At 43.7% G+C, this 16,720-nt stretch overlaps 1 protein-coding gene across 3 annotated transcripts in view; it reads right to left on the bottom strand.

Moving 5' to 3' along the window:
- The window catches only part of MAP3K21 (mitogen-activated protein kinase kinase kinase 21), a 77,282-nt gene that overhangs the window by 19,608 nt on the left and 40,954 nt on the right, over nucleotides 1-16,720 (bottom strand). For all 3 annotated transcript variants that reach the window (XM_053299231.1, XM_053299239.1, XM_053299249.1), the window contains exons 4-6: nucleotides 15,564-15,739; nucleotides 12,415-12,655; nucleotides 7,519-7,641 (exon numbers count right to left, since the gene is read on the bottom strand). In XM_053299231.1, coding sequence (XP_053155206.1) covers nucleotides 7,519-7,641; nucleotides 12,415-12,655; nucleotides 15,564-15,739 — 540 coding nt within the window. The remainder of the gene's footprint in view (nucleotides 1-7,518; nucleotides 7,642-12,414; nucleotides 12,656-15,563; nucleotides 15,740-16,720) is intronic.

Below are 16,720 nucleotides of genomic sequence, written 5' to 3'. Positions count from 1 at the left end.
CCAGCAGGTCAAAGAGTCATAAGAAAAGCATACTTCAGGGGAGAAATTTAGAGTATAGGTGCTTATATGCCAATGCCAGAAGCCTCCGAGCCAAGATGGGTGAGCTGGAGTGCTTGGTTGCTAACGCAGAAATAGATATAGTGGGCATAACAGAAATATGGTGGAACAGTGAGAACCAGTGGGAGACACAGTCATCCCTGGGTATAAACTCTACAGAAAGGACAGGGTAGGGCGCATTGGAGGTGGAGTAGCACTGTATGTTAAAGAAGGGATAGATTCTAACCAGCTAGAAAACCTAGGTGGACTGGAGTCCTCCACAGAAACCCTGTGGGTGACTATACAAGGCCGGAAAGGGAACGTGCTACTGCGGATGTGCTATCGCCCTCCGGATCAAACCGCCGACAGTGACTGGGAGTTGCAGGAAGAAATTAGGGAGGCGTCAAGGAGAGGCAGGGCTATAATAATGGGTGACTTCAATTGCCCACACATAGACTGGGTAAATTCACAGTCAGGTAATGACAAAGAGGTCAAATTTCTAGATACACTAAATGACTGTGCCCTAGAACAGTTGGTCATGGAACCGACCAGAGAGAAGGCAACCTTGGACCTAATTCTGAGTGGCACCCAGAACCTGGTGCGTGACGTCAGTGTCATCGACCCTTTAGAGAACAGTGACCATAGTGCCATCAAATTCAGCATACATGCGAGGAGAGAATCACCAAGGATGTCTAACACAGACATTTTGAATTTCGGAAGAGGAAACTTCTCCAAAATGAGGAGTATGGTGAAAAGAAAGCTGAAAGAGAAATCCAGGAGAGTCACTTCGCTCCAGAGTGCATGGAGTTTACTCAAAACCACAATACTAGAAGCCCAGTTAGATTGTATACTCAAAAGGAGGAAAGATACCACTAAGTCCAGCAGGATGCCAGCATGGCTCACGGGTACCGTCAAAGAAGCCATAAAAGGGAAGAAGACTTCCTTCCGAAATTGGAAGGCCTGTCCAAATGAAGAGAACAGAAAAGAACACAAACTCTGGCAAAAGAAATGCAAGGTGACAATGAGGGAGGCAAAAGGAGAGTTTGAGGAACATTTAACCAAAAGTATCAAGGGGAATAACAAAAACTTTTTAAAGTACATCAGAAGCAGGAAACCTTCCAGGGAATCGGTTGGGCCATTAGACAATGACGGAGTAAAAGGGATTATTAAGGAGGATATGGAGGTTGCAGAGAAGCTAAATGAGTTCTTTGCATTTGTCTTCACGGCAGAGGATACTGAGCATATACCCGTTCCTGAACCAGGCTTTTTAGGGATGGAGGCTAGAGAGCTGAGTCAGATAGTAGTGACAAGAGATGATGTTCTAAACTGTCTGGAAAAACTGAAAGCTAACAAATCACCAGGCCCGGATGGCATCCATCCAAGAGTCCTCAAAGAACTCAAACGTGAAATTGCCGACCTCCTTGCTAAAATTTTCAACTTATCCCTGAAATCGGGCTCTGTACCAGAGGACTGGAGAGTAGCAAATGTAACACCGATTTTCAGAAAAGGATCCAGGGGCGATCCTGGAAATTACAGGCCCGTTAGCTTAACTTCCGTTCCAGGCAAATTGATGGAAAGCATCCTCAAGGATAAAATTGTAAAGCACATAGAAGAACAGGCCCGGCTGGGAGTGAGCCAGCATGGCTTCCGCAAAGGTAAATCTTGCCTCATCAACCTTTTGGACTTCATTGAGGGTGTCAACGAGTGTGTGGATCAAGGTGATCCAGTTCACATAGTATACCTGGACTTCCAAAAAGCTATTGACAAAGTTCCTCATCAAAGACTCCTGAGGAAACTTAGCGGTCATGGGATAAGGGGACAGGTACATGTGTGGATTGCTAACTGGCTGAAAGACAGGAAACAGAGGGTAGGTATAAATGGAGTTTTTTCACAATGAAGGGAAGTAAGAAGTGGGGTCCCCCAGGGATCTGTACTGGGACCGGTGCTTTTTAATGTATTCATAAATGATCTAGAAGCAGGGGTAAGTAGCGAGGTGGCCAAATTTGCAGATGATACCAAACTCTTCTGGGTAGTGAAATCCAAAACGGATTGTGAGCAGCTCCAAAGGGATGTCTCCAAACTGTGGGAGTGGGCGACAAAATGGCAAATGTAGTTCAATGTTAGCAAGTGTAAAGTGATGCACATTGGGACGAAAAACCCCAACTTCAAGTATATGCTGATGGGATCCGAGCTGTCGGTGACTGACCAGGAGAGGGAACTTGGGGGCATGGTGGACAGCTCTTTGAAAGTGTCAACTCAATGTGCGGCAGCTGTGAAAAAGGCCAATTCAATGCTAGGGATCATTAGAAAGGGGATTGAAAATAAAACGGCTAATATTACAATGCCCTTATACAAACCTATGGTGCGACCACACTTGGAGTACTGCGTACAATTCTGGTCACCACATCTTAAAAAGGACATTGTTGAACTGGAAAAGGTGCAGAAGAGGGCAACCAAGATGATCAGGAGCCTAGAGCACCTTTCTTATGAGGTAAGACTACAACACCTGGGGCTTTTTAGCCTAGAAAAAAGACTGCGGGGAGACCTGATAGAGTTTTATAAAATCATGCATGGTTTGGAGAATTTGGAGAGAGAGAAATTCTTTTCCCTCTCACACAACACTAGAACCAGGGGTCACTCCATGAAATTGATTGCCAGGAGGTCTTGGACCAACAAATGGAAGTACTTTTTCACACAACGTGTGATCCACTTGTGGAACTCTCTGCCACAGGACTTAGTGACAGCCAACAACCTAGATGGCTTTAAGAGGGGTTTGGATAACTTCATGGAGGAGAGGTCCATCAATGGCTACTAGTCGGAGGGCTGTGGGCCCTGGATGGCTCTGAGAACCAGTTGCAGGGGAGTAATGGCAGGAGAGAGGGCACACCCTCAACTCCTGCCTGTGGCTTTCAGCAGCATCTGGTGGGCCACTGTGTGAAACAGGTTGCTGGACTAGATGGGCCTTGGGCCTGATCCAGCAGGGCTGTTCTTATGTTCTTATCCAGACCCTTCTAAAAGTGTCCTATGTGCCACGAGACCCAAACATTAAAAAGATGGAGAAGGCCCTGAACATTTGGATGGAGGACCAGACCCAGAAAAAAGTTCCTCTTAGCACCCACATGATCTGCATAAAGGCAAGAAAAATCTAAAAACATCTGGTAGAGAGCTCCAGAGAGGGAGACCAAGAGAAGTTCCAAGCAAGTATGGGCTGGTTTGATAACTTCAAGTAGCATTTCGGCCTCCACAATGTGAAATTGGTTGGGCTAATAGAATCAGCAGACCAGGAGGCTGTAGCCACTTTTGCTGTAGAACGGAAGAAACTGATCCAAGAAATGGCTACATGCCTGACCAGGTCTTCTATGCCAATGAGACTGGACTCTTTTGGAAGAGGATGCATACGTCACAACCTGTGACGTATGTGGTGCGCCGGCGGCGGCAACGGGTACGCGCGCCCCGTGACGAGCGCATGCGTAGCGCCAACTTCTACTTGTTGCAGACAATGATGGGGGCAGAGGCGGCAGGGAGGAACTCTGCCGCCCCAAAAACCTTTCAGCAAAGTTGAGCGCCAGAGGAGGAAGATCGGCGGGAGGGGTAAGTACTACCCCCCTGCCCTTAAAGCCACACTCCCCCCCGTGCCGGACCATGCCTCTGTGGTTCCGTGCACATCCCTAGTGGATTCCTGATGTCTCAGGGGTGGGAGAGGGGTTCTGCTGCTATTCCTCGTGGTCCAGCCAATACTCTAGTCTTCCTCTGGAGTGGGGAGAAGATATGAGCTCTTGATATATTTACACCCAGATGTCGACAAAAGAGCCCATTCAGCTCTCCAGTATATGGAATTGCTGAGGGCAATATTATGGCTGGGAAAACAGCTAGAGTGCAGGTGGCGTAGAGTGCAGGTGGCAAAAGAATCAGAATGAGTCCAATCGAATCCAGGCCACAGCTTATGTTTAAATTGTGATGGTAGTGAAGAAAATTTACTTCACCACCACAGTGTCTGTGCAATGTTGGCCAGCAGAGTGGATGTGCCTTGTGGATAAAGGTGATCTGTTTGACATAGTATACCTGGACTTCCAAAAATCTATTGACAAAGTTCCCCACCAAAGTATCTTGAGTAAACCTAGCAGTCATGGGATAAGGGGACAGGTCCATGTGTGGATTGGTAACTGCTTGAAGGACAGGAAACAGAGGATAGGGATAAATCAACAGTTTTCACAATGGAGGGAAGTAAGAAGCGGGGTACCCCAGGGATCTGTACTGGGAGTGGTGCTCTTTTACTTGTTCACAAATGATCTAGAAGTCGGGTAACCAGCAAAGTGGCCAAATTTGCAGATGACACTAAACTATTTAGGGTAGTGAAATTAAAAAAAAAGAGATTGTGAGGAGCTCTAGAAGGATCTCTTCAAACTGGGGGAGAGGGTGACAAAATGGCAAATGCGGTTCATTGTAAGCAAGTGTAAGTGATGCATATTGGGGCAAAAAGCCCCAACTTCACATATACACTAATGGAGTTTCAGCTATCAGTGACTGCCCAGGAGAGAGAACTTGGGGTCATGGTGGATTGCTTGTTGAAAGTGTCAACTCAGTGTGTGGCAGCTGTGAAAAAGGCAATCTTGATGCTAGGAATAATTACAAAAGGGATTTAAAATAAAAATGCTAGTATTATAATGCCCTTATACAAATCTACGGTGTGGTCACAATTGGAGTATTGTGTGCAGTTCTAGTCACTGTACCTTAAGGAGGACATTGTTGAACTGGAAAAGGTGCAGAAGAGGGCAACCAAGATGATCAGGGGCCTGGAGCACCTTCCTTATGAGGCAAGGCTACAACATATGGGGCATTTAGTCTGGAAAAGAGTCGACTACGGGGAGACATGATAGAAGTGTATAAAAGTATGCATGGAGTAGAGAAAGTGGACAGAGAAAAATCTTTCTCTCTTACAACACTAGAACTAGGGCTCATCTCATGAAACTGGAGGCCAGGGAATTTAGGACCAACAAAAGGAAGTACTTTTTCACACAGCACATACATGATCTATGGAATTCTCTGCCATGGGATGTGATGATGACCACTAGCTTGGAAGGCTTTAAAAGGATTGGACAGGTCTATCAATGGCTACTAGTGTGGTGGCTACAGGCCACCTCCATCCTAAAAGGAAAGACGCTACTAAATACCAGGTGCAGGGGAGCAACAGCAAGAGCATGCCCTCACCTCTTGGGCATGCCCTCACCTCTTGGCTGTGGGCTTATCAGGGGCAGGGCAACTGGTGGGCCCCAGTGTGAGAAAGGATGCTGGACTGGATGGTCCTTGGGCCTCATCCAGCAGGGCTTATGTACTATGTGGTGAAGGGGCTTTTGTAATATGGCCAATTGAACAGGGAGAGGAACACTTGGCAAACCACCGCAATAAATTTGCATTACATTTTGCAGGTAAAACTGATCACATATGCACTGATGAATGTAGCTATAACACCTAGACCAGATCTGGACCAATTTAGGTGGATAATTTTTAACTTGTACCTGAGAATGTGGACGCTGAAATTTGAAACCTAACATTTGCACTATGGCCCACTGACCTTCATAGCATCTTAAAGGAGCCAGAGGAGGCCTGAGCAGTTGGTCAATGCCTCCATGCCCACTCCTGGGGGGGAAAAGTTGCCCTAACCAAATGACTGCAGTAATGATTATCCATTATCCAAATGCTTTTCTTGGGCAGATGATGGAGTGCGCAGTAGCATCTCGGCTTCAGGAAACTGAGTACTTAGCTCCATTTGGGGATGGAGATGCAGGCCAGTGGCAGAGCATTTGGCTTGTATGCAGAAGGTCCCAGTTTCAGGCCCTGGCATATTCAGGTAGGATTTGGAAAGATGTCAGCCTGAAGCCTTGGAGAGTTGCTACCAGACAGTGTAGACATATGGGACAGAAACTATACCTTGGTTGTGCTGGTGGATGACATTCAACAGGGGATAGCAAGGAGAATGTGACTTCGTTGATTCTCCTGGACCTCTTAATGATTTTCAGTCCCATTGACCATACTATTGGTGGGGGGGACCTCACTCAAGAGGGATTTAAGGGCACTATATAGAGGTTGTTTTGGTCCTTCCTGGACAGCCGGTCCCAGAAGATGGTGCTGGGGTTTGAATGCTCCTCCCCATGTCCATTCCTTTTGGGGTGCTGCATAGATCCATCTTGATTCCCACGGCTCTTCAACATCTACATGAAACTGCTGGGAAGGTCATTCAAAGATTTGGACTGAGGTGTCATCTATATGCTGACACACAGCTCTGCCTCTCATTTGTTGCATCTGATCCCAAGGAGGCAGTGGATATTCTGAACTGGTGTTTGGAAGTGGTTTTGGAATGAATGGGGGGCAAACAAACCAAAGCTTAATCCAGACAAGGTTTTGGTCCTATTAGTTTGAGATACTGCTGACTTAGTTGCTGGAGACAGACCTGCACTCCCACAAAAGTTCAAGTAAGCAGTATTGAGTCCATAGCTTTCCCAAGATGTCCAGGTGCTAGGAGTGCTTTTGCCCAGCTTTGGCTGGTGCATCAACTGCAGTTCTACTTGGACAAGATGCACCTGGCTTCAATGAGACATGTTTCAGTTACATTTAGACTAGATTACTGCAATGCTCTTTAGACTTGGTTGATTTTTAAGACAGTCTGGAGACTGCAGCAGATGAAGGATGCTGGTGAGTCAAATGACTTGCATAACACCTATTCTCAATCAACTGCATGGGCTGCTAATTTATTTCTAGATTTGTTTTCGGATTAAAGTGCTGGCTTCTGCCTTTAAAACCCTAAAAATAACCCTAGGTCCAATTTACCGCAGAGACTACTTGCCCTCATATGAACCTGCCAGGGCCCTGAGAGTAGCCTTGGAGGCGTTGCTTACAGGACAACCTCTGGGAGAGCGTCATTGGTCATGCACTAAACACAGGACCTTTTCAGTGGTGGTTAGCTCCCTCTTTGTTAGCTTTTAAAACAGAAACTGAAAACTTTTATATTTTCTTTGTGTAAGCTAAGATTTTATCTGCTGCTTTAGTTCTGTTTAGTTTTTGTTTTATTGACATATATAAACCGCCCTGAGTCTTTTGGAAGGGCGGTATAAAAGTTTTAAATAGATAGATAGATAGATAGATAGATAGATAGATAGATAGATAGATAGATTTTTGTATACATTGTAAACTGCTTTGAGGTGATTTTTGTCAGGAAAAGCAACATAAAATCCATTAAATAAATAAAGCAAATAACCATGGGGTACCCCTAAATTGCAAAACCTTTGAATCTTGCAAGAGTCCACAAATGAACTCTTTTAAACATTATTTTTCTATTTATTATTTTGTCAGCTTATTCAGTGTCTGTGAACTATTATTAAGCACATTTAACTGTACAGCTAACCGCCACTGACTAACAACATTTGAATCATATCAGAAGTGCTCATACTGATAAAAACAAAATGGGAAAGATTAAGGTAGACTTACATTGTATAGCTCGAAGACGGGGAATTATTGGGGGACTGCTTGGTGGACTAGAGTTGTTACTGTTTAAACTTCTTCGCTTATCCAGATTTGGGGAAGCTTGCACTGTTATCTTGTGCTGGAAATCTGTTATAAATAAAATAACCAAGTTAACAGAGTGCAAAATAATGTAGCCAACAAATAGAAGAGGGCTTCCATATCTGCCCTCCATTCACAAGCCATGAAACATCAGTAACAGATGTACTGAAGTGAAGACAAATGTAACGTGTGATCAGTAATGCAAGAAAGGAATTCACAACTTCCTGGAACCAACCTCAAAGCACCTTTCCACAGTGCTTTTGGTTTCAGAGCTTCTTTTCTTGAATTTTACTGACTGGAGGGTAGAATAGAAGTATCACACATCCAAGAATTCTGGTCTAACTTTCAATCAAAATTGAATTTTAATCAAAATCATTGGTTTACAATGATTTAATTGTAAACTGCCCAGAGACACAGGTTTTGGGTGGTATAGAAATATTTCAAATAACAAACACACACAACAAGTTACCTATTTCTTACATCAATAATAATGGCCATTGTTTTTATGTAAAAGGTAAAGTTATGCCCTTGAGATGGTGTTGACTCCTGCCGACCACAGAGCCATGTGGTTTTCTTTGGTAGAATACAGGAAGGGTTTACCATTGCCTCCTCCTACACAGTGTAACATGATGCCTTTCAGCACCTTCCTATATCGCTGCTGCCCGATATAGATATTGCCCATATTCTGGGAGACATACCTGTGGGGATTTGAAGTGACAACCTTTTGCTCATTAGGCGAGTCATTTCCCCTCTGCGCCATTAGGTGGCTGTTTTTATGTCGAAGCTGATTATTCTAGTAGATTCAAAGTTTTTGATAGTAATCTCGGGTTCAGCCACATAATTTAAATCAGCAAATACAATATTTTATTTATTTATTTAGCTATCTGTCAAATTTGTAGGTCACCCAAAACATCAATCTCTGGGCAGTTTACAACACAACAACATAAAACAAATTAAGACAAAAATAAAAACCTTAAAACAATTTTAAACCACAATCAAGTTAAAAGGCTTGGGTGAAAAATAAGTCTTTAAGGTCTTTGAAAAGGTTGAAGAGATGGTTGTGGAGACTTATTTCAACAGGAATCCCACTTCAGAGTCTCAGGACAGCAACAGAGAAGGCCCATTCCTGCTTAGTCACCAGACAAGCTGGTGGCGACTGCAGACGAACCTCTCTGGATGATCTCAGTGGGTGGTGGGGCTCATAGTGAAGAAGATGTTCTCTTAAATGCCCAGGCCTAAACTGTTTGGAGCTTTATAGATTATAACCAGCACCTTGTATTTTGCCTGGAAACTGACTGGCAGCCAGTATAGTACTTTTAATATGGGAGTAATATGGTCTCTCCAGCCCAGAAACCAACCTGGCTTCCGCATTCTGTACTAACTGCTGTTACCAGATTGTGTACAAGGGCAGCCCCTCAGCCCCGCATTGCAATAGTCCACGCTGGGGGTTATCTGCATTAATGATGTGCACGGACCGTGGAGGTGCGGTCCGACGCAAGGGGGGGTCGCTTTAAGGGCGGGGGAGTTGTACTTACCCCTCCCACCACTTTTCCCCCTCTGGTGCTCCAGTTTTGGGTAAAGATTTCGAGGCAGCAGTGTTCCTCCCTGCTGCCCCTGCGCCATTGTTGTCTTCCAAAAGCGGAAGTACCTTCCGCGCATGTGCCCGCTGCCGACGTGCATGCACGCCGCACACATCACAATGACGTGTGCAGCGGGTGTGTGCGTCGGCAGCGCGCACACGTCGGGCGCGTGTGCGGAAGGTACTTCCGCTTTTGGCAGACATCAAGGGGGCAGGGGCGGCAGGGAGGAACACTGCTGCCCCGAAATCTTTACCCAAAACTGGAGCGCCAGAAGGGGGGAAAGTGGCGGGAGGGGTAAGTACAACTCCCCCCCACCGTTAAAGCGACCCCCACCCAGTGTTGGACCACCGGACCAGACCACTTGCAAACCAGTTCTCAGGCCTGTAACATGGCCTGCGAACCAGTTCGTGCACATCACTAATCAGCATATGTACCACTGTTCTCAATTCATTTATATAAAAAAACAGGTACAGCTGGCGTATCAGATGAAGCTGATAACACCTCTGGTCACCACCTCAACTTGGGATAGCAGGGAGAGGTTTGGATCTAGAAGCACCCCCAGACTGCATACCTGTCCCTTCCGGAGAACTGTGACTCCATCCAGAAGCAGCAAATCAAAATAGTTTCCTGAGTTCGAACTCCACACAATAAGTACCTCCATGTTATATGGATTCAGTCTCAGATTGTTATCCCTCATGCAGCCCATCACTGCCTCCAGGCAGGCATTTAGGGAGATTATGCCTTCTCCTGATTATGTTAACATGGAAAGATAGATTTGGGTGTCATCAGCATACTGATAACACCCTGCACCAAATCTCCAGATGGTCTCTCCCAGTAGTTTCATGTAGATGTTAAAAAGCATTTGAGACAGTATGGAGCCCTGAGGGATGCCTTATTTATTTATTTAAAAATCCTTGTATACCGCCTCCTCTGAAGACTCTAGGTGGTGAACAACAATAATTATAGCAATAATTTTTTAAAAAAGATTAAAGGGCAGAAGCCTGGCAAAAAGGTAGGTCTTGAGAAGGGCCTTGAAAGCCACCAAGGAGGGGGCTGAACGAATCTGGAGAGGAAGGGTGATCCAAAGAAGAGGGGCAGCCACAGAGAAGGCCCTCCTACGGGCCCAGGCACTACGCACTACACCAGGGCCCACGACACTAAGGAGGGCCAACTGAGAAGACCTCACAGGACAGGATACAACCGGCTGAGAGAGGTGATCCTGGAGATATACAGGTGCTAAGCCTATTAGGGTTTTCTAGCTGGGAACTAGCACTTTAAATTGGACCCGGAAACGAACAGACAACTAGTGCAGTGACCATAAAAGAGGTGTAACACTAACAAATCTATAGCCACCATGAGGAGGTGGGCTGCTGGACTAGTTGAAGCTTCCGAATCATTTTCAAAGGCAACCCTAGGTAAAGTGTGTTACAGTAATCCAAGAGAGAGGTAACAAAGGCATGTTGCCAGGGTCTGATGGTTGAGAAAAGGCTGTAACTGGCAAACCAGCCGAAACTTGGCAAAGGCACCCCTGGCCACAGCCTCCACCTGCTGTTCAAGCAGGAGCCACGAGTCCAGAAGTACCCCCAGATCACAAACTGTCTCTTTCAAGGAAAGTGCAACCCCATCAAGAGATAAACTAGCACACAACAATTGGCCAGATTGCAAACTGAACAAAAGCAACTCAGTCTTGGAGGGATTAAGCCTGAGCTTGTTTTGGCCCATCCAGGTCCTGACAGCCTCTAGGCATTGATCCAGCACATGAACGGCATCACCTGTTTGGCGAGATATAAAGCTCAGTCTCATCAGCATACTGACAAAAACTTACCTCAAACTGACAAATGATCAGGCCCAGCGGCTTCATGCAGATGTTAAAGAGAATGGGAGCAAGGACCGAGCCCTGTCGAACCCCACAAGAAAGGGGCCAGGGCGCGGAACACTCACCCCCAATTGACACCGACTGGAATCACCCAGTGAGATAGGACCAGTAACACTGAAGAACAGTGCCCCCAAGGCCCAGCCCACCTAGGTGTTCCAGAAGGATAGCATGGTCGATGGTATTGAAAGAAGCTGAGAAATCAAGAAGAACCAAGAGATGTGCGCTTCCCACATCAAGGTTGTAATAAAAGGTCATCCACCAGGGTGACCAGTGTCATTTCAGTGCTGTGCTGCAGCCTGAAACCCAATTGGCAAAGGTCCAGAAAAACAGTTTCTTCCAGGACTCTCATCAACTGAGCACAAACCACCTTCTCCAAAATCTTACCAAGAAAAGGAAGATTGGAGATCAGACAATAGTTATCCAGACCGTCAGGATAACTGACATATAAAATTCACCTTTTGAAGAGCAACAGTCTCCAAAGGACACCAACTGGAATCTACTCGAAAGTAGGAGCGGAACCACCGCAAGGCAGTGCGCATCCCACTCCCAACCCCATCAGATGCTCCAGGATGATACTATTGTTGATAGTATCAAAAGCCTCCGAGAGATCCAAAAGGATCAACAGTCACACTCCCTCTGTCAAATCCTAATTGGAGATCCTCCATCAGGCTGACCAAGATGGTCTCCACCCCATAGCTTGCCTGAATGCTGGTCTGAAATGGATCTAGATAATCAATTCCCTCCAAGACTGTCTGGAGCTGGGAGGCCACCACACTCTCAGTTACCTTTCCCAACAACTGAAGATTGGAAACAGGCCTATAGTTGCTTAACTCTGAGGGATCCAATGCAGGCTTATTCGGAAAAGGTCTATTGATTGCCTCCTTAAGACAGGGAGGCATCCTGCCCTCCCTCAGAGAAGCATTAATAATATCTACCAGGCCCTCTACAACAAACCCACTGCTAGATAGTATAAACCATGTTGGACAAGGATCAAGGGAACAGGTGGTAGGCCGCACCATTCCAAGCAGCTTGTCCACATCCTCAGGAGTCACAAACTGACATGGATCCAACCTAACCACATAAGAGGAGTTGCTGGACCCCTCCACATCAGACACTGCAGTAATTGTGGGGACTTAGTCGGCCTGAATACGAGACATACAATATCCATCATAAATCGCTTTTTAACTAGACTTGTGGTTTACATTTTAAGGTTTTAATTTCTGTTTTAATTTGTTTTACGTTACTGTAAACCAGCTAGAGGTAAAAATTTGGGGCAGAGTACAAATATAGTTAATTGATAGATACAACAAAAATAAACAAACAAAAATAATAAATAAATCTGTAATGGGAGGAGAGAAAGTATACCTGAAGGCAGACTAATTCTATGACCATCTTTAAGTTTTAATCGGCTTTTTTTGAACTTTCCCTTTCTCTTCTTGACATTGGGCTTTTCCTGATTTAACTGGAGTATCAAAATATTTAGTTCTCGCTCCAACACATCAATCTCCCGTTTTGCTAGCTGCTGCTCACGCCGTTTCAGCAACTCTTCCTGAGATTTCTGATGAAGAGCAGCTCTTGTTAATTCTTCTTCTCGTGATCTCAGCTCCTAACAATAGTTATCAAAATACTTGTTAGTTAGTCTTTGCCCCGTGATGAAAACAATCTTAAGGTTTTATGTATCACATACTTACCAAGGTTTCAAGAGGGAAACAGGCCATGCCTTCCCCAAAATGTGTCTCACACAATTTTTAAGAAGGGTTAACCAGGGTCTGTCTATAAAAATGCATGTTCTTCCTATTTTTAAACAATTTAGGACTTGCTGGATCAAGAATGGTACATTGGACACAATGAGATATTCTCTCTCACTCCCCAATCACTTGGGATTGTTGTTAACTTCCATAAATCGTTTCCAAAATGTCTCCATAAGTTCTTATTTTAATAAAATGACAGTAATGCACCTGGACTGCATCAGAGCAAGAGGAAAATGGCAGCTTTCAATACCACACCAATTAACTAAAAACTAACAGGATTAGTATTTTCACGTTATCGAGTCTCTCCTTTCCCTCCTGAATAAAAGGTTTAAATGCAAGTTACACTAGGACAGGGGTCTGCAACCCACAGTTCTTTGAATATACACATGTGGCTCTTTGCTAATATGATTCATAGTAAATGAGAAGTCAAGATGCAAGTCTTGAGCCCTGCCTGTTCACCAAACACTGAAAAGATCTTTAAAGAATTCCAATAGCAGGTCACCTTGAAAAAGCTTGGAACACAACAAAGATAACAAGTATATAGTTATTGAACTCTTTTGGTAATGAGAAACAAATGGAAAGGGCTTATTGTGAGTAGCATCTGACCTCCCCATGTATTTTACCCTCTTTTCTTGCATCAGTCACAATTCATACAAATTAGCTGTGTTTGTGCACATATACATTATTTGTATGTATGTGTGTGATGACTCTCTGGGAAAACATGCACTATTAAACTAAAAGGCCACCATCTATGTTTTATATTGCATTTCCTTTATAGCAATATGCCAGAGACAAAATGGCTTAAATGTGTACCCCTTCAATCTTAGGCACCAATAAAATAATTCATTTCCACCAAATTAACAGACTTCTATAAAAAATGACTGATCTTCATGTTTCCCTATTACACTAGTGCACAAGGATCACAATGGCAGAAACAATATATTCAAAACAAGGAGGATAATCTAGACCTTCTAACTGAATACTGAATGAATGCTCTTACTTTTAGAGCTGTTTCCTCCCTGGAGTTTTCATAACTTGTGCAGTCTAACTCTCATTTAGTTCTATTTGAGTAGGAAACAAGGCAGACATATAATTAAACAACAATCATAATAAGACCAGGCTGCACAACTCCCGTCCCACCATCACCAGCCATAGTGCCCAATAGTCAGGGGTGACAGGAGTTGTAGTCCAACAATAGATGGAGTGCCAAAGCTATGCAGCCCTGTAGTAAAGTAAGAGGAACAGTAGTCTTATCTCTCAATCAAGTGCTAAGATGTGTTGTATTGACTGGGGCACAGGGCTGGAGCTAGAACATATAAGTCCTTTGAAGCCATTATTCTCACACTGGTTTTTTTTTAAAAAGCTTTAAAAAATATAATGGCAAGCAACTGTACCAAACAAAGGCCATTACGATGAGTGAAAGATGAAAATAAACCTAGTAGTTAAAATGTAGCAACACCACTTAGCATTTTGAGTGTACAAAGCACTGTATCATCTTCAGGGGCATAGCTAGGGGAGAAGGTGCCCATGTTCACCCCTCTCCCCAGAGACCCCTCAGAGTGAGGGAGATAATGAAGAAAATAGGGAGGGAGGGAGCTGGGGGCCCCTCAGGAGTTTGGGGGCCTGGGTTCTTTGAACCCATCCACTCAATTATAGCTACACCCCTGATCATCTTGTAATCCTTGCAACAACCTTTAAAATTAACTTAATTTAAAATCAAATTAACTTAATTTTAGTTTTAATTGTTTTAATACTGTAACCTGGTTTTCAGGGTTTTAATTGTTCTGATTGTTTAATTGTTTTTTATGATGTTTTAATTGTTAATTGATGTTTATATTTATATTTCTGTTTTGTTATTGGTTTTAACGGTTTTTGTTTTAATTGTAAACCGCCCTGAGCCATTTTGGAAGGGCGGTATAAAAATCGAATTAACTGCAACAACCTGCAAGTTGTTGTCATCCCCCATATTGCAGATGGAGGGCTGAGCGCGGCTTGTCCAAGATATCACAGTGAGTTCATGGCAAAGGTAAGATTTAAAACAGGGATTTCTTGATTTGTAACTCAGTCTCAATCACTATGCTGCAACAGCATAACCCTAACCCCTGCTAACTTGGCAAAGAGGCACCTTCTAATGTGGTGATTCTCTTTATTTAGCAGGGGGAGAGTAACTGGCTCTATCCACCCCCAGCACAGTACCTCCAGTGACTTTTGCTGGTGTCTCTCTTATGTTTCTTTTTAGATTGTGAGCTCTTTGGGAACAGGGATTCATCTTATTTATTTGCTATTTCTCTGAGTAAACCGCCCTGAGCCATTTTTGGAAGGGTGGTATAGAAATTGATTGATTGAATTAATGAATGGTTTTCACTATTACGGTTAGCTGACATCTGAATTGTGTATTAAAAAATGGACCCAGTTTCTATCCTACTTTGCATTTAAAAATACACACGTGCACAGAGAGTACCAAAGGTGTTGGTTGCTGACATCCTGACTAACACTGTGCATGTCCAATAACATTCTGTGAATGGAATCGGGGAGGGGCAATTTTTGCTGGTCTCCCCTTCCCTCTGTTGTCCACTCTAGCTCCCAAAAATATGTCCCTGAGGATTGCAGAATTCCTAGGGACATATCTTCAGGAGCCATGGTGGACTGCAGAGATGAGATTGGCAAATATCACCTATTCCCCACTGTGCATGTGGAATATTTTTTGCAAGTGCAATGTTGGTCTGGATGACAGCTGGTGTCTTTTCTTAAAGATCTACTCACCTTTTCCTTGGTCCTCACTTCATCAAATATCTGTTGGATTTCAACTTTCCAGTCATCTTGCATAGAATGGAAGGACTCCTGAGGCATCTCTGTCATAACTGCCCCCTCAATGGCAGTAAGCTGCTCAAGAATCAAGGCAAATGATGGTCGAATATGAGGATCTTGTGCCCAGCATTCTAAAATGTAGCAATCACATCAATTAGAAGTATCAAGAGCAATATTTGACTCTAGATCAGCTTGCAGGAATTCTAAATGATTCAACATGTCTTTTGAAAAATTCCTACATGTCATTTGTTTTTTCTTGACTGAAACTTAAATTCATTTTACTTGGATCAGGTCCTGTCTAGTTACATAAGCATGGGAGTAGTATCCTGGTACAGGTTCAGATGGCAATGAATGGAGTAATAAATAAATACATATAAGTAAGAATAAACAGTTTTTTATTCCTATAAACCTATAATGAATTGTTCTCTGTGCAGCTTACAACACAACATTAAAACATGAGATAAAACACACACAATAAATCATAACAGACCAAAAATGAGGGTGTGGGAGAGAAAATACAAAATACATAAGTAGAATATACAATTTTTAAAAATTAAGTTTTTAAATATTTTTCTCTTACTTATGATGGGGCATAAGTCTAATGATGTTTGGCACAATATATTGAAAGCTGCATATACCTTGGATGTACTTGTGGATCAATGCATGCATGATTTGTAGAATGAGATCTTGTCACTTCCACAAAGGGTGGAAAGTATAATAGAAAATATATCAAGCAAACATATACATGTATGCCTAGGTAACACACAAGCTCCTATGTGCAAGGGTGATTGTATGTGATCCCAAGATGTGAGTCCATGACATCTAGATAAGGATTGCACAGCTTCGGCCCTCCAGCTATTTTTGGACTATAACCCATAATCCCCAGCCACACTGGCCAAAACTCAGGGATTATGGGAGTTGTAGGCCAACAGCTGCAGAAGAGCCAAAGTTGTGCAGCCCTAACTAGATAGTCCCTTATGATGACCTTATGATGAGGCAGTATGGCATGCAAGGACATTTAAAACAAGGCCAAAAGACACATTTTACATGTAGAGCCTTACAAGACAGGGATGTGCACGAACCAGTTCAGAGGCCCTTTAACGGGCTTCCAA

The sequence above is a fragment of the Hemicordylus capensis genome, chromosome 1 (genome assembly GCF_027244095.1).
Source record: "Hemicordylus capensis ecotype Gifberg chromosome 1, rHemCap1.1.pri, whole genome shotgun sequence".
NCBI classification, from domain to species: domain Eukaryota; kingdom Metazoa; phylum Chordata; class Lepidosauria; order Squamata; family Cordylidae; genus Hemicordylus; species Hemicordylus capensis.
The sequence above is the reverse complement of the archived record's forward strand: the minus strand, read 5'-3'. Positions and strand labels throughout refer to the sequence as shown.